This window comes from Dama dama, chromosome 23 (assembly GCF_033118175.1).
Source record: "Dama dama isolate Ldn47 chromosome 23, ASM3311817v1, whole genome shotgun sequence".
NCBI lineage: Eukaryota > Metazoa > Chordata > Mammalia > Artiodactyla > Cervidae > Dama > Dama dama.
Window position 1 is genome coordinate 30066618 of NC_083703.1, and position 19079 is coordinate 30085696.

The window sequence follows — 19079 nt, forward strand, 5'->3', positions numbered from 1 at the left end:
CCTGTCTCCACTTTAAATATATTTATATTTTCATATATGTGGCAGGATCTAGGTCCTGGGGTAAGAATTCTGCAGAGAAGCAGCAGCCGACTGGGTTATTGCTGAAACCCTGCGGGGGTGATGAGAACCTGAAGATCAAGGCTAAGGATGAAAACAGGAGCTGAGGGCAACACACACGGGCTCTCCAGCTGTGAGTGAAGCTGAACTTCACTCATGTGCTTGAGCTCCAGCACTGGGCTGTGAATTCAGTGGTGGTCCCTGGCTTTGGCTGTGCCTCCCTGATCTCTTCTAGATCCTCAACAGAATCCTTCTCTTTATCTTGAACATCTTTAGTCCACCTGCAGACATCTGTCTCAGCTTTTCCTTTCACCATATATAAACACTTACATCCGACGTGTCTGGGAAATTCGGGACAAGGTAAGTCTGAGAAGATAAGTGCTGTATGATCTCTCTTATATATGGAATCTAAAAACAGAGGGTAAAATGGGGACTAGCAGGGACTTAGGCTGGGGGAATGGGAAAGATGCATTTAAGGGTACACACTCGCAACTAGAAGGTAAGTCCTGGAGGCCTAATACATAGTCCAGGGATTACAGGGAACAAAGCGATTATAAACGTGAACATTAAGAAACTAGAACACTCTACACCACTAGAAGAAAGGGTAATTATACGACAGAGGTGTGCGCTAACACTACTATGACAATTGTGATACAAATGTATCAAATCAATACATTTTCCCTCAAAAAATATTTTATGTCAAATATCTCAATAAAAAACCCCCACCTTTACCCCCAATCACCCTTACCTGCTCCAACTTCTGCTGCCGTTTTAATAGTTCTATTTCCAAGTCAGATTTCTTCTTTTGTGCTTCTTCTTCCTTCTGCTTTATTACTTGATCTCGTTTTCTCTTTTCCATCACTTTCTGCAGTTCTGGTTTATTCTGAGGGGCAAGACCCCTGCAAAAAAGCATTAACAAATCACTTTGCTGAAAACCTCAAACTAACGCAATACTGTACTTCAAAAAAAATTTTTTTATTGAAAAAAGTAAAAATAATTTAAATTGAAAAAAAATTTTTAAAGCATCAACAAAATTTAAGAGTTGTAATCTAATGGACGCATCTTCCATGATCAGAAATTTAAGCATCAACCACAGAAGGGTCTAGTGACTTAGCATGACTGTGACGCCTACTACCAGCTAACAGTCAGCACTGAGGGGCCTCAGAAATTCACAAGCAGGAAAGAAAAGGGCAAGAGCATACTTTTAAGAGTAAGCAAAACCCACCGCTCAATAAAATCTCTACTGTATGTCAGATACCAGGCCATGCAAGGGAGGCTAGTGTTTGTGGTTTGTGGGGGAAGTTCAGGAATAGCATGCTCATTCAGGGCATGTGATGGTCAACTATACTGAAGAGGAAGATGCCTCCACCAGGAATTGCAGGGGAAGTTTCCCAAGATGGAGCCCCTGACCCCAAGTATTAAATGCAGCCTGGAGAGAAGCTAGCAGAAAGCTCAACAACAAAATGGCCTGGAAACATCCTCCAACCCTCCCTCTTTGAGACCTGGGAGAGGATTCTCACACATCCCAAGGCACACCCAAGGCTCCATCACTGCTGGGGTCGTGGCCACGGAAAATCTGGATCCCGACTCCCAGGCCAGTACTCTGGAACCATTTCAGACACACAGTTCAACTGCTGACAACGCTTGGAAGTCAGGCTTCAGGGAGCGATGGATCAGGCTGCCAGCTCTTCAAATGGAGCGAAACAAAACCCAAAACTCAGGCCATTACCTAGCAACTCTCATCTGAAAGGTTTGAGCTGGGTCAGGGGAAGGACATTCACTGACACTTTCGTTCCGAAGGGATTTCTATGCTAAAGTCAGCTGGGATTTGCCCAGTCTCCATTTCCTCAGCCAACTGGTTGTTGGCCAGGGTTGTTGGCCATGTTGTTCCCCAGGGTTTCTCCAGTCTGGACTCCCCCTCATGCCCCGACCCTCGGTGCTGGCTTAGCTGCCCACCTCCTCTTCACCAAGCTCCCTCTCTTGAACCAGTCTCCACTGGCCCCTAAAAAGTATCTCAACTCAGTATTCACACTGATGACAAAAACACAAGTTACAAAACAGGAAGAGCATTATCAAGGTCAGACAGCCAAGGGTATAAGTGACAATGCTATCACACTCGAGTCCACAAGCACACCCACAGCCACAACAGGAACTCGTGCTTTTCTGGGCTGCAGGAAACCAGCGCTGCTGGATCAGCCCGGGACCGAGGAGGCCCGTGTGCCTCCCCACACACCTGCCGGCCTGCTGATGACGCCTGGGAGTCTGTGCACCAGCCCCATCAACCTCCGTGGCTGTTCTCCAAACTACTCCAATCAGCTAAGGCGACTAATGAACTAGGAGTCATCTGAATAACTTAAAGAATTTCCAAAACATGTTCTGGTTTTAAGAATCTCAACAACACCCTTGCTTCAATCTCTTTCAAGTTCACCCTATCATATTTTGCAAACTAATCACACTTGCAAACATCACACTTCCTCATCTATCGGAACTTTTAAAATTCTGGCATCTCTCCTCTCTACCTGCTTTTTTAAATCACAATAAATGATTTTTTCAAAGCTGCTGTTTATAAAGATGAGTATAATCTATCACTGAAGATAAAGAACACAGACCTCAAAATAACATGTATGTCTTCCCTTTCCCCATTTTCATTAGCAGAACCTTTGTTTTTTTTTTTTTTAAAAAGAAAATATTAAATTCAGCCATATTTCCAGTGAAATAAAAGAGGCTATTTTGTGATTTAATTACAATTTGTTTCCCAGTTATTAAGATTGTATGAGGAGGAGAGAAGTATAGACAGACTATTCCAGAAACCAAATCTTTACTCAGTGCAATAAAAAAGTTGCTTATGGTACTTTCCTCTGATAGACTTAGGTGTCACTGAGCACTGGAAAATGTTTGTAAATAATCTGAGAAAGACCCACTGAGCTTCATGACTATTAAAAACTCTCACTAGGACACTTACAGAGTTAAGGGATTTAAATTATAGAATTAAGAATTTAGCTACCTGCATAATTTAAATTTCAAACTATAATTCACTGAAGAAATTAACCTCAACTGTTATTAAGTGCTTCTGGATTATGCAAAAGCTGTTGAACAAACTGATGTATGATGCATTAAGCTGGCACTCTATAGAAACATGTGAATGAGTTTAACTAATACACGTATTCATTTTCTGTTCAAAGATTTTACCCAATAGTGCAGTAAGATAAAATATTTAGTAACACAAAACTCGGGAAAATGGGGCTTATATGATAAATGTCCTGCACTTATAATAGTCAAGAAGTCATACAAATTTAATTAATATTTTATTAAGCGGCTCACTTAACTTTCTGCTAAATGGAAAAAGGCAAGCACTATCTATGTGATTCTCTGAGTCTAAAACTGGATCAGACTGCAGAGAGAGCATAGACAGACAGAAATGAGTTTCTCCCAAGTTTCATAAAAATGACAGTATAAGCCTCTGCATGACAACATTGATTATCTTTAATCCATTCTGACATATGCAATTAACAAGAACTTTCAATCACCTGATGACTGAAAACTTGGCCTGGGGGCCATGGTACCAATCAAGACTAACAGTTATTCCTGAATTGCTTACTGTGACTTTTATAGTGGACCAAGTTGATTTTTTAAATTAGTAAGTCCTCTTTGAAAAAACCCATGTTTTTTAGGGCTTCCCTGGTGGGTCAGATGGTAAAGAATCTGCCTGCAATGCAGGAGACCCAGGTTCGATCCCTGGGTTGGGAAGACCCTTTGGAGAAGGAAATGGCAACCCACTCCAGTAATCTTGCCTGCAAAATCCCATGGACAGAGGAGCCTGGCAGGCTATAGTCCATGCAGTCACAAAGAGTTGGACATGACTTAGCGACTGACACTTTGGAAAAAAAAAGAAAACTTAGCTGACATATACATATTAGCAAGACAAAAAGTGAAAGCACACCTCAGCTCCCCCTGGTCAACATCTGCTGGGCACACCACTCGCATGATATTCTAGGTGAGTGGTGGCTCTGAAAACTGTACGAGATAGAGGCCCTACACCCATGCACTGCTCCCCATTCCTGTGTGCACATGTGCTGTTGTTCAATTGTGTCCGATTCTTTGTGACTCATTGGACTGTAGTCCACCAGGCTCCTCCGTCCATGGAATTTTCCAACCAAAAATACTGGAGTGGGTTGCCATTTCCTCCTCCAGGGGATCTTCCCAACCAAGGGATGGAACCTGAGTCCCCTGCATTGGCAGGTGGATTCTTTACCAACTGAGCCACCTGGGAAGCCCTCCCCACACTACTGCATCCACAGATAACTCCCCATCTAGTCTGTGCTCCCCTATACTACCTATGCCTTTATCAGAGCACAGAAGCGCCAAAATTGTGCCACGCCTATAATGAGATATTTAGGTTGTGTCCACTTGTCCCCGATTGAACACAAGGAGGCGAGAGACTTCCTCGACCATTTATATCTGTCTTATCCAAGTATTTCTGTTGGTGATATTCTCAGAAGCATAACTGCTAGCTAAGCATCTACAAATTCTGGATTCGGATGTGGATGGCCAAAGCACTTTCCAACTAGGCTGCAACAATTTATATTCCCGCCGCCCCCGATGAAAACATACAGACAACTTTTAAGGGTCCCTTTCACTTTTCATAGAAACCACTGAACACATCTGGGGGCTGACTGGACCGCCCCACCTCCACGGCAGCCACACTTAACCCTGTGACAGGGAAACCATCACGCGGGTCAGCACCAGCAGAGGCAGGTCTGGCACAAACTCGAACACAACACGCTCCCTTCCCCTGCCTACCCAGCCAAGCCTCTTGGCCTAACATTTTCCTTTATGGGGGAGGAGGAGGGTTGCCTTTGGTTCTCCAGCCCTTGATCTTGAATCTTGGACTCTTCTGGTTTGTTCGGCCCACCTCTACATTTTTGACTGAGCCCTTTCTATCTGCATGGATTCAAATGCAAATATTTCTATCTCAACTTCCCTTATTTTTTTTTTCATGATGCACAGCAATAAGCATTTATTGAGAAACGAATTGTTTGTCTAGCAAAGCACGCCGACTGCAGAAGGTCCTGGAAACTGCTGACTAAAAGGTACAAGCCAAAGATCCAACGGTGGGGATGCAGGGTAGCTGGGTATTCTATATTTGTCCCAAAGGACTCTTTTTAGAATGGCTTCCCTGATGGTTCAGTGGTAAAGAACCCACCTGCCAATGCAGGAGACATAAGAGACACAGGTTCGATCCCTGGATCGGGGAGATCCCCTGGAGGAGGGCACTGCCTGGAGTATTCTTGCCTGGAGTATCCCATGGACAGAGGAGCCGGGCAGGCTACGGTCCATAGGGTCGCCAAGAGTCAGACACGACTGCAGTGATTTAGCATGGATACTCTTTCTTAGAGAAGGCAGATTCTCTCTAAATTAAATCAGAAATAAGCACTCTTGAACACTGATCTTTCAAGTATCAAAAATAATGCCTCTTGCAATCTGCCATTTTATGGAAATAGCTAAAGAATCTAAGAACCCTAACACAAGGTCTTAATGGTCAGACCAAGTGGCATGACCAGATCAAAATATAAAGACTTTTAGGGACTTCCCTGGTGGCCCAGTGGTTAAGATTTCATCTTCCAATGCAGAGGGTGTAGGTTCAGTCACTGGTCAGGGAGTTATGATCCCACATGCCTCTCAGTGAAAAAAATCAAAACATAAAACAGAAGCAATATTGTAACAAATTCAATAAAAGACTTTAAAAATGGTCCACATCAAAAACATCTTTTCAAAAAAATGTAAAGACTTTTAACCTGAACCTTAGCTGGGTCCAGAAGCTGGCAACAGAAGAGCAGAATGACATACTTGAAGGAGTGTGGAATGCGGTGTGAGAACACCTATGAGAATGTGCTCTCTGCTTTTGTCTTCTGATCTCTAGAAGGTGCTGCCAACAACTCTTTGAACTGCGACAGAGCTTTGAGCCAAATGTGCAGCCACAAAGAGCAAAGGTTCCACAAAGCTTGTTCTGTGATCTCAGTTCTGTCTTCCTCTCCTATTCCTACCCCTTCTTCTCATTTATATATTATTTTTTAAATTACTTATTTATTTATTGGGCTGTGCCAAGTCTTAGTTGTGGCACTTGGGATCTTCAATCTTTGTTGGGGCTTGCAGGATCTTTAGTTGGGGCACACAGGATCTAGTTTCCTGACCAGGGATCGAACCCAGGACCCCTGCATTGGGAGTGAAGAGTTTTCGTCACTGGAACACCAGGGAAGTCCCTCATTCATATTAAATTTGATTCACAGCTGTCTTTAAGCATATATATAATTAAAGACATACATAAATCTATATTGATTTCAACCCTTTTTTATTTCAAAAAGCTACTGTGTCACCTTGAGAAGACTCCTTAGCCTGGTACCCTGAAGAGTTTCCCTTCATTCACATATCAAATTAGAACAATTCCAAAACAACACACACTGGGTTTCTGAAAAAATCATTGGATAAAATATGGGAAAGCCCTTTACAAATTGCAGAAAAGTCAATAGAATTTCATTATGGTATAAACTAGTCAGCAAGTATGACAATCCTTTAACTGAATATATACATACTATTGGGGCTTCCCTGCTGGTTCAGATGGTAAAGAATCTGCCTGCAATGCATGAGACCCAGGTTTGATCCCTGGATTGGGAAGATCCCCTGGAGAAGGAAATGGCTATCCATTCCAGTATTCTTGCCTGAAGATTCCATGGACAGAGAAGCATGGCAGCCTATAATGTAGTCCATGGGGGTCACTAAGTCGGCCCTGACTGAGCAACTTTTATTCATTCATTCATACATACTATGATGTACTAGTGTACATACATACACTAATGATGTGATACTTTCTATTATTTGGTACTAAAACTTAGAAACAAAAAGCCAAAGTTGTGAAAAAGTATATATGTTAGAAGATGAATATAAGAGAAGAAACTGCTTTAGAAGTCTTTACTCTAAAACCAGTTGTGTTTCTAATAAGAGGATTCTACCAAACTAAGATTTTGCCTTTGAAAAAAACCTGAAGAAGTAGGATAAGATATACTCACTTGATTTTGCAACTTTTATTTTTTTAAATACACTTCTACAACCAGATCAGAACTCTTCAGAGAAAAACAGGAATAAGCAATAGGGATTTTTCAGATGCTGCTGCAGGGCAAGTGGAAAGATGGATGGTGCTAACTAAGCACATCTTACATAAGTCAGGTATTTTAGTAGGTGTTTATACATGTTCTCCTTCATTTTCATCTTTATAAGAAAGATTATTTTTATCTCTTACTTAGTAGATGAAGAAACAGATCTCAGGAAGACGGACCTTGTCCAAAATCATAAAAGCTTGGGAAGATCCCCTGGGGCAGGGAATGGCAACCCACGCTAGTATTCTTGTCTGGAGAATACCATGGACAGAGAAGCCTGGCAAGCTGTCCACGGGGTCACAAAGAGTCAGACATGATGTAGCGACCAAACAACAAGTTAAATGTTGAACCGGATCCGTACCATTTCTCCCTGACCTCAAAGCCCATGTGCTCTCTACACCTTGGTCCTCAAGAGAACACGACCATTCTCTAAAATCTCTCTAAAAGCAGCTGAGCAGGGCCCAGCTGAGAGGTCAGCTGTGCAAACAAAGATAGAAGAAAAAGCACAGGAGAAAGGCCAACAGGAGGATGCTGCATCCTCCCAGGATGTACCTACTCCGGGAAATCTGGCAACAGATTCACTGCACAAACCAAACCGGTAATGTTCTGCCTATACGGGTATGACCCAGGCTGCTACATACATTTCTGCAGAATAGTCTAGAGCCTCTAATTCAAACAACGACTATGCTGCCAATTTTGGTTTACTTTTGCCTCTATTTCTGACATGGAGGCTTTTTGTACATGTTATAGAAAAAAACAAAAAACCAACAACAGTTTGAACTAGAATGTTTCTCAGAGATCAACTAAGTGTCCTAGTGCTATCTGACAGACAAGGAAACTGAGATCCAAGAGATAAAGACATTCAGAAAAATTTTTGTTCAGAAAACCATTTAGCTACTCTCTTTTAGAGGATATTAAACTTTCCATCTTCCCAGCAAAATGCAGACGTGGTTTCCCAGGGACAGCTTCCAAATTCTCTGGCCTACTGAGGAACCTGTTCTGTTTAACTTTGGGCATGATGATACCCATTTGGTTTTGTTGTTGTTTTAACTTTTATGTAATGAAGACAGGTAGAAGTTAAGCACTTACTCAAAAAGGATCAAACTCACATTCTGTTGAATAAGGGTTAACCCAGCAGCACACTGTCGTGCTGGGAACAGAAAGCAAAACATATTTCCACTTCTGGAGGGAGAGATGTAATCACAGAGAGTTCCTGGGACAGAAGTTAGGAGTTCTGGCCTAGATATACTCAGACGGAGAATTACCATAAAAATAGCCCCTCATATCCTTTTTAAAAGGTTTTATTTTTAATTAAGCCTTCCTTCCAAACATTACCCCCGTGCTTAGCTTTGTCTGCACATCTTTCAGTTCAGTGAGTAGTGGCTACCTTTTCACCAAGGCAGAGCAAACAGTGAGTGGTTGAGTGATCCATAGTTTCACAATTCAGATTGACAATTTTAGTCTGAAGACCTGAAAACAGTTCTAAATGAAGCTTAACAGATCTTAGAGAAAGCAACTTGTGTCTTAATAAATGAAGCAACTCTACATCCTCAGCTCTCCTAGTCCAGGGGTCTTGCTTAGAATCACTTAAAGAGCAGAGAACCAGCCATAAAAAAGAATGATATAATGCCATGTGCTATAAAATGGATGGACCTAGAGACCATGATACAAGGCAAAGTCAGAAAGAGAAAGACAGATACCATAAGACATTACTTACTTGTGGAATCTAAAATACGACACAAATTAACTTACCTATGAAACATGCTCACAGACACAGAAAACAGACTCATCGTTGCCAAGGCAGAGAACAGGGGAGGGATGGATTGGGAGTTTGGGATTAGCAGATGCAAACTATTATATACAGAATGGATGGACAACAGAGTCCTACCGTACAGCACAGGGAACTATATTCAATGTCCTGTGGTAAACCATAATGGAAAAGAATGCATATTTACATGTATAACTGAATCACTTTGCTGTCCGCCACAAAGTAACACAACATTGCAAATTAACTATATTTCAATAAAATAAATTTTTAAAAAATTTAAAAAGCACAGTACACCAAACCTAACAATCAAAACTGCATTATGACACAGATGGAACTAACAAATGGTTTACAAGGAAGACAGAAGGTCAATGTTTTACTCCTCTCCAAAAAACAAATAGTAATAATAAAAATGATTGTAATCATTTAAAATGCTCCCTAAAAAAACAAACAAATGAAAACACAAGAAAGGGGGGCCTTATCTATTGTTAAGTCTGACGTGGTTCTAGAAACTTCTCTCTGTCACTCTACAAATGCTAATCTGGTTCTCACATTTCCCCAAATATATGGGGAAAATTCAGGATTTTTACAAATCTAAGAAATAATGTACTTCTCTTCAACGGAGGACATGCTCTTTTATCCTTAATCCAGCCTCTTGTGTACACATTCTAAAATATGTGTCCATCTGAGAAGGGACTCAGGACCACAGAACTCCGAGTGATCCTGGGGGCAGCAGCTGAGCCTATAGCTGGGTTTACATCATGGATGCTCTGACTCAAGGGTGCTTGAAGGAATAAGGAAGCTTTAAACATGGTCAGAACCAAATCTAGTTACCTCAAAAGTCCCCTAAGGAAAACTCTGCTCAAAAAGCCATCATACCTTTTCTGATTCATAAGAAGTTCTCTGTGAAGGTCTTGATGGTTCCGGGATGTCTTGACAGGATTGACTAGTTTCTGAGGCCTAATGAGTTCAGGATTGTCATCGTCTATATAGTCTGGCTCGGCCATGATGTTTCTCGGGATGAGATATGTGTCCTTGGGGTCAGAATCCTCCAGTTGGCTGTCTGAAACAGAATGATGAGAGTCACTGTGGTGTCGGTTCAGACGTCTGTCCACCCAAAGCAGAGGCCTAGGATGGCTGAGCACATCCTCCCAGGGGCCTCCACCACTTCACTGGAAACCCTCTGAAGCTCTGTCTTAGCCACGGGGGCGACGAGAAGCCGGAGGAACCCACCTGGTTCTGGGAGCGGACAGCTAAAGCACAGCCATACGGGTCCCCACAGGCTCACCGTGAGCTTCAGGTCACATGGATCCTGCCCACCACCGTTTCTAAATACCCGCTGAACCCACGATGAGCCCCTGGGCACCAGACCCAGGTCCTTCATGTTCCCTTCAGCCTCCAAATTAAGACGTTCTAAAAACGTACAGATCTCAGAGCTCGCATAAGAGACCAGCAGCTCCCCAGGGGCAGATCAGCCTCCATATCCTGCCAGGCTACTGGTCCCTGTCTCCCTTCCCACTCCTGTGAGCACCCTGGAGACTCCATCCCGTTCACAGCCTTTCGCATCTTTCCTCAAATGGCACTTTCTCAGAGAGCCCTGACCTCCTAACTGCCCTGCTTAAACCTGCAATCCCACCCCAGCCCTTCCCTGCTTCCTCCAAACCACAGGTTGACTGACTAGTCACTGGCCACCTAGAGCTGCTGCTCCTGAGGGCAAGGATTTCATCTGCACACACACCCACCCCCCAGCTGCCAGAAGAGTGCCGGAGGCAGCGGGGGGACCAGGCAGCAGAGCCCAGCTCTCCACACTTGTTGTCTAGAAGGAAGAGGAGGCTTCACTGGAGAACAGAACAGACCGCCCAAAGTGGCTTATTTCTGGGCTTGGACTCTGCATCAGTACGTGAAAGGAACACAGAACGTGACGACTCTGGGTCCTGTGTTCAATTTTAAGTGCGTGTGTGTAGAGGCCCCTGGCAAGTGGGGCACACATCTCCTTCCTTCGTCCCCTGCAGCCTCGATACACAGCGAGCACCATGTGAAAACGTGTCATATTTTGTGAGACAGAAGAGAAAACGCATGGGGGCAAGAGCTGGGGGGACATGGCTGGCTGAGTGCTGCCTGAAACCCCTGTGGTCCACCTGGCAGGTATCCGACTGCTGCAGCCCCCTGGGCATGTCTCTCAGCACTTACCCACCCCTGCTCCCTCTCCCCAACACACATAAATCTTTCAAGATAACCAACACGTCATTTTATGCCTCCCTGTCCTGCAGGATGACTAAATTTTCCAAACCAAAAGCCAGAGGCGGGGCCTCACCACAGCAAAGTATCTGATAGTGGGACTTCCCTGGAAAGTCCAGAGTACATGCGTGTTAATTCTCTGGCAAGAGCCATGCCCCCAGATGGAACAGGGATCTGAGAAGAGGGCGAGGGCATGAGGGAGGATACCATCTGAGCGCGTTCATACCCAGCACCGCCACCTGTCCCCACCTCTCCTGGTGAGCCGAGAGATTGGTCCCCCTCCCCTGCATCCTCAGAGCCCCAGAAGCACCATGTAGATGTATTTCTGGTACAAGAAGCATCCTTACACATGGGAGGGCTTCCCCAGTGGCCCGCCTATGATCGCAGAAGACACGGGTTTAATCTCTGATCTGGGAAGATCACCTGGAGAAGGAAATGGCAAACTCACTCCAGCATTCTTGCCTTCAGAATCCCATGGACAGGGGAGCCTGGCAGACTACAGTCCGTGGGGCCACAAAAGAGTCAGACGCGACTGAGCACTCATGCACGCACACACCGTAACCATATGTGTCTGTCTGTTCCGTGAAAGAGCCAGAACCACTTCGTCTCCAGTTTTAAATCCGAGGGTCCAGCCAAGTGTCTGGCACATGGCAGAAGCTGAATAAATTTTGAACTTAATCAAATCTGTAACAAACAGAAAGAGGACAAAGCCTCTGTGAACAAGCTCCTAGAAGATAGGCTCCATCTTTATTTCTGCCCATGAAATCAATGCCCCAAGCAAACAACCAAGTGAGGGTGTGTGTGTGTGTTTGCACACGGGGCAGGGGTGCAGGGAGGAGAAAGGTGGTTAGGTGCTTCCATGGACTCTGGCATGGGGTGGGGGAGTGGGGGGATAATCGAATAAAGATGCAATCTCAAGTAAAATTTAGAAATACGTAAAACGGGTCCAGAGGCCAGTAGTTACAAGTAGGAGTCTTGGGTCTCAAAAGTCATCGGTGATGTTTCCTGAATCTCTGAACTTTCTTCAACAGCAGCCAACAATTTCCCAACACTTTAGATACAGCACCTGCAGGTACGTGATCACACCTGATACCAGTGAGAGTCCTATGAACAGAAGCACTAGAATCTTTATTCCACAGACAATAAACAGAGGAATAAAAGTGAAAATAACTTGCCTAGGCTAATTTTGCCAATAGTGTAAATCTCAAACTTGAAAAAAAAAGAAAACACTCTCCGATCTTAAAACTCATGTTCTGTCTACCAAATTACAATGTTTCCTATTTTTAATAGAAAGATCTTTTGAAAATTAACATGAAATAAAGAGAAAAAAAACAAAGAATAAATTAAAGCAACGAAAACAGAAAAACTGTAGCTGCATCATTTGTATATTTTAGGTACAAATGCATGGCCAAGCAATAATATACACGTATCTAACAGATTGGGCTTCCCTCGTAGCTCAGTTGGTGAAGAATCTGCCTGCAGTGCAGGAGACCCGGGTTCGATTCCTGGGTCAGGAAGATCCCCTGGAGAAGGAAATAGCAACCCACTCTAGTATTCTTGCCTGGAGAATCCCATGGACAGAGAAGCCTGGCAGGCTACAGTCCATGGGGTCGCAAGAGTCGGACACGACTTAGCGACTAAACCACCACCACCACCATCTAACAGATTAAACCAAATATTCCTTAAATGCTACCTGCATTGATCTTTTAAAGACAAGTATGTCTGCAGCCTCCCCCAAATGGAAACTCACGAACCTGGCCTGTGGTAGGTCAGCGACCCCATCTCAGCAGCCTGACTATTTGAATGGGCCCCTCGGAGCACGCACTCCTCGGTGGAGACTGGAGAAGTGCCAGACAGGCCTGCAGGCAGTCTTGATTTTGTTTAAAAGCCAACAGCAGTTTCATCCTAGTTAATCAGTAGACAAGAAGGCAATGAGCTGCCATAAAAGGATTGGTCCCTCTGCCCTAAACCAGGGATAATCTCCCTGACCTCAAATCCAGATTCCTGCCTCCTGAGGTCAAGGTGTCAGCAGGGGAGGGGAGCCTGTAGACCTGGGGAGAAGAGTGTTCCAGACTCAGGGAATGAGGAGTCAGGAGCACGCCTGATGCATCTGAGGAAGGAGAGATGTGAGTGAAGGTGGGGATGGAAGGGAACCAGTGGGGGCACCGGAGAGGGGTGGGATTCAATGCGGGGACTAGAAGGCCAGTGCCAGGGCCTTTGCCTTGAGTGACAGCAAACAGCCATTCAGGGCTCTGAGCAGCAAGTGACGAGCTCTGACTCATGTGTCTGGATGATTACTCTAGCTGCTGAGAGTAGGACAGGCCCAGCACAGCCAAGGAAGGACTCCAGGAGGCAGCTGTCAGGGGACCCAGGTGAGAGGTGGGTGCAGCAGGCCGGATGTCACTTCACCCCAGCCCTCGGGACTTCCTGAAGGATTGCAAAGCAGGAGTGAGACACACAGAGAGGTCGAGGGTGCCTCCAAGGGCTCTGACCTGAACAACGAGGACAGAGCTGCCGCGGTGGAGGCTATGAGGACAGCAGACGGGAGTGAGGTCAGGAGCTCCCTCTGGGATGTGCTGGGTTGGAGACATCCCTGGACACCCAGGTGATTGAGCGCAAGCAGCTGACGCAGTGAGCTCCCAGACCCTGGGCGGCTCCTTCCTGGTCTTACTAAGTGACTGCCGGGGTCTCTCACTTCGCTCCCCCACCCCCGGCCCTCCACTCCCACTATTCCCATGACAGAAGCCCACAGAGATGCCCACTGCCCACGGTTCCTAGAGGTCAGGGCCGGGCTACAGACATTGTCTTGGGCCTTGGTGCCAAGAGACTGATTGAGCTTCCTGTGTACACAGTGAACGGACTTCAGTTCTGACCCTAGGGAACAAGTTCTAGCTTGGATTCTTCTCCACTTTCTCTTAAGACTGGGGGTCTGGGAAGCCTCTCTTTTCCCACTGGCCGAGAGGAGTGAGATAGGCTTGGCCTGTCTCCTGCTAGACAGAGGCAGACAGGCCACGGGCGGGCAGTGGCTGAGGGAGCTCTGCCCATAAACAAAGGCACAAACTCCCTTCTTCTCTCTCCCTGGTTGGTCCTTCATCCAAGTGGAGACGGGAAAGGGGGCCCCAGCCTGAGTCAAGTGTTCCGACCTCAAGCGTGACTGTGAACCAGTATGAGGGGAACCCTGTGGTCCCCGGGAGGGGACCATGCTGGGGTCTGGAGAAGGTTATGGATGCGAAGGAGGGTGGCCCTGAAAACTGTACATGATGGAGGCCCTGCACCCACGGACTGCTCCCCATTCCTGTATGCACGCGCACTCAGTCGCACGGTTGTGTCTGACTCTGCAACCCCACGGACGGTAGCCCACCAGTCTCAAACTCTGTCTGTGGAATTTTCCAGGCAAAAATATTGCAGTGAGTTGCTATTCTCTTCTCCAAGGGATCTTCCCGACCCAGGAATCAAACCCAGGTCTCCCGCACTGCGAGCAGATTCTTTACAATCTGACTTACCAGACACCTTGCACTGAGTCAAAGACCAATCCTTAAATGAAAGAACAGAGTCCAGGAAGAACCACCAGGAGAGGGAGCCCCGGAGCTGTTTGGAGTCTCAAGCAACAAGGTTTAAAGCCTGAAGGGCTCCGAGCAACCAGTAATCCACAGCCCAGAAGGAAAGAGGAGACAGAAAAATGTCTGGAAGTAAAGGCACTTTAAAATGGATATCAGTACTGCTACATGAAACCTTCTTCCAGAAATTAACATGAAGACACTCGTGTCAGATACACGCCCCTGGACCAGTAACTGATTTATAAAGGGATTTTTTAGAAACTATCAAGTCAGTGAAGGAAAATGAGGGTCAGCTCAGTAGAGGAGAAGCAAACCTGGTTTGAGATCTTGGACAAAGCCCCTCGGTTCTCAAAATGAGTGTGGTCGTAAAATGTAATAATTTCTGGCACATCTATGATGCCAGATTCAATAAATAGAAGCTATTGTTAGTCGAACTATGTAGCCAACAACATTTCATATTTTACCTAGAGGTCTGGGAAACCCTGTATACAAAACTCTACTTCTCAAGGACTTTTAAAGCATATGAGTGCTTCAAACACATAAAAAAGTTCACACTAAATGACCCACAGATAACTGAAATAAAGGCACAAACATCTTCCTTCTTTTCCTCTTCTTCACAACTAGAGTTGGGAAAGCCCCCTTCATGTTCTCTCTGGTTAACTTTTTTCTGTTTTTTAAGCTTTTTCTTCTTTTAAATGATGGAGCCCATTAATTCTCTTTGCTGTTTGCTGGTTTGTTTGTTTTAATGATAATAAAGCATTCTTTACAATCCCCTAGCTCACTGGGAAGTCTCCCTAGGTTGACTAACCTCCTCCCCTCATGTAATCCACAGGTAACTTTCAATGGTTCTAAGACCCATTCATGCTACTGACACTAAGACCCTTCGGCAAAGTGTGAAAAGTCTATCACACGCACATGGAGTTCTGAATGGCTCTGGCTACAGTGCAGGGCGTGTACCAAGGAGGCAGGGCTGATGCTGAGAAACAGATGCTGTTTTGAGGTCGAGGAGATTCAGTGAAAGATTCTAAGCTGCTGAATAACAACACAGATTTGCACTCTAGACACATACTAACACTGCACACTAAAAATGTAACCTGACGAGAATTCTACCTTTGATTCCTGTGAATGAGCAAAATCATTACTAAACTCCACTGTCCCAGAAAAAAGAAGGGAATTCCAGCCCTATAGATGCCCTCTTGAGTCCTTCTTTGCATTTTTTTTCCCTTTTCAAAGGTTAACCCTGGGTCCAGGCCTCTGCTAGTTCCAGGTATTTGGGGTTGATTGCTTTTCAGAGGTGAATAACCATTCCCACAGAAAAATTCCACAACTGGGTGAATAAACATTGACTGCATCTGGGTTTCCCATTAGACTATTCCTGGCTCCAGCAGTTCATTTTCATATTTCTACATCACAAAGATATACATATATATATATATATATATATTTTTTTTTTTTTGGCAGGGCTTGAGGGATCTTAGTTCCCTGACCAGGGACTGAAACCAGACAACTCATTAGTTCAGAGTCCTAGTCACTGGACCACCAGGGAATTCCCACAAAGACAGAAGTTAAAACTTAATCCTCAGAGATATTGCAGGTTTGGTTCTAGACCACAATAAACTGAGTATTGAAATAAAACAAGTCACCCAAATTTTGGGGCCTTCCCTCGTGGCTCAGCTGGTAAAGAATCCACCTGCAATGCAGGAGACCTGGGTTCGATCCCTGGGTTGGGAAGATCTCCTAGAGAAGAGAAAAGCTACCCACTCCAGTGTTCTGGCCTGGAGAATTTCATGGACTGTGTAGTCCATGGGGTCACAAACAGTCAGACACGACTGAGCGACTTTCACTTCACTTCAGTACATATAAAATTTATATTTATACTAAAAAATAAAACAATCTTTTGAGAGAAAAAAATCAAAATTTACAGATATGCTAAGTTCCATGTTCACCTCAGTATTTAAAATCTACCTAGAAGCACTCATAAATGAATCCTTTACAAAACAATACCTGAAACCTGTCAGTGCATGCAGGTTACAGCTAAACTAGAACCAACGGAAGCTAAACAATTAAATGTTTTAAGTGCTGTAACTTCTGGAAAGTAATTCCCAGGAAGTTTTTAAGAGCATTTGTTTCCCAGGCTGTCTCTAACAGATTCTAGCAACCCTCTCACAATACTCTGAAAAACCCAAGTCATTTAAGTTTGCAGGCCAGCCAAGTCCAAGCTTGGGTCAACCTGGAAGAGGAAGGACTGTCCCTGGAGCCACGGCAGTCTCCCTCAGCACCCACAGTTCCCAGAAGGGAGGCTGGTTGTGAGCAGAAAGGCCGTGAGACAGCAGAGAGAGTTAAAATGGGAATTTCTCCCAAACAGCCAAGGGCTTCACTTACAAAACTCCTGAGCCTGGGAACAACCTGAAGATTCAGTCTCGTTACCAGGAGACCATGGCACCATCTGGGACCCAAAGGCATCAGACAAGTGCCCAGATGACCTTCGTGGCCACAAACTCAACTAAGACAGACAAGTGACGCAGAGCCAGAGCAATCCACACAAGCTCAGAAATGTGACTTTTCCAACTGTGCTGGGTCCACCGCTGCCGGAATTTCAGACTCACAATAAACTGGCCACAGAGATGTTGCAGCACGCTTGCCAAACAGTGACACGCTTGGGAAAATACCAAACTCGTTTTCTCATCCCTGAAAAATGTATTTTACATTAAAAAAAGGCACACATTTTATATTTAGAAGATGGGAAAGAAGGCAAGAGAAACCTTGGGAAGACAAAACATGTGCCAATGTTTAAGATCTAAGCTGGACCAAGTGAGACGGGACAACTGGCAGGTGGTGATGGCTCCACAAATAACAAGGTGTCTGTTTCCAGGATGACGCCCGGTGGAGCTGGGCCACCTCACCTCAGCACTGTTAGTAAATGCATCAGAGACAAGCCACGAGATGAATCCACTCTGGAGTCAACTATGCATCATCTCTCAATGTTCTACATAAGCATCTCCCCATGCAAGCCTCATGATGGCCCAGTGAGGCAGGAGCTTTTATTCCCTTTGAGTCTCCCAATTCCAAGTTCAGACAGCTTCAAGAATGTGGGCTCCGATCACACCAAATGGGTCCAAATTCCAGTTCTCATTTATTTTAAGTGTGATTTCGGGCTATGTTTCCTCGCCAGTTAAAAAGAACAAGAAGAAGAAAGGAGGGGGAGGGGGAAGAAGACAGAGAAGAAGAGGAAGAGGAGGAGGAAGAGGAAGGAAGAGGAGGAGGAAAGGCAGATCCTCTTAGATGATTATGAAGAATAAATGAGAAATGCACACCCAACGCAGGGCCTGGAAACAGTAAGCCTTCCATAAATGTCACCTGTGACAAGTGCTGTCACTGGCCACAAATAACAACAACTAGGGCTTCCCTGGTAGTGCAGCTGGTAAAGACTCTGCCTGCAAAGCAGGAGATCCCAGTTCGATTCCTGGGTTGGGAAGATCCCCTAGAGAAGGGATAGGCTACCCACACCAGTATTCTTGGGCGTCCCTGATGCCTCAGTTGGTAAAGAATCCACATGCAATGTGGGAAGTTTGGTCCCTGGGTTGGGAAGATCCTGTGGAGAAGGGTGTGGCAACCTACTCTGGTATTCTTGCATGGAGAATCCCCATGGACAGAGGAGCCTGGCGGGCTACAGTCCGTGGGGTCACAAGAGTTGGACACGATCGAGCAACTAAGCACCATAAACAGAAACCCTGTTATTCTGCCCCAGGTTACACAGCTTGGAAAGTACAGGACCAGCATTTGAACTTGGGTCTGATTCCAAAGGGGTGCTTTCACCCATTTCAACATCACACTCTTCTGCACTGGGATAATGGAGGGGGGCAGGCAGGAGAGCAGAGAATGGTTTTCACTTTAAACAGGATGATTTGCTCAACAAGATTTTAGAAGCATTCTAACCTCATAGCTTTATAATCCCAACCAGAAAACACCTTGCAGAAAATCATACTGAAGTGGGGAAAGGTGGCAAGAGAGACACATTTCCTTTCAAACACATAAATGTTTTTATAAGGATGTTCAGAGTAGCGCTATTCATGACAGCCCCGAATGAGAGGCAACCCCAATGTCCATTAACAGTTGGGTGGAGAAGCAAACTGTGGGGCATGAGGATACAGTTGAAGAACAAAGAGCAAGGAGAATGACAAGAGCCTGACTGAGTCTCAGAAATACAATGTTCAGCAAAAGAAGCCAGACACACAAGCATCCATCTTGGATCATTCCATCAATCCGATGTTCAATACAAGCAAAACCACCTCTGCTGTCAGATGTCAGTAT

At 45.0% G+C, this 19079-nt stretch overlaps 1 protein-coding gene across 3 annotated transcripts in view; it reads right to left on the reverse strand.

Annotated features, from left to right (window-relative positions):
* The window catches only part of FAM107B (family with sequence similarity 107 member B), a 205001-nt gene that overhangs the window by 2870 nt on the left and 183052 nt on the right, over positions 1–19079 (reverse strand). For 2 of the 3 annotated variants that reach the window (XM_061126263.1, XM_061126265.1), the window contains 2 exons: positions 9853–10036; positions 806–956 (listed from right to left, as the gene is read on the reverse strand). In XM_061126263.1, the coding sequence (XP_060982246.1) occupies positions 806–956; positions 9853–10036 (335 nt within the window). Of the gene's footprint in view, positions 1–805; positions 957–9852; positions 10037–12965; positions 12987–19079 lie in introns of those variants that run through there. The other variant, XM_061126264.1, reaches the window with a different exon arrangement.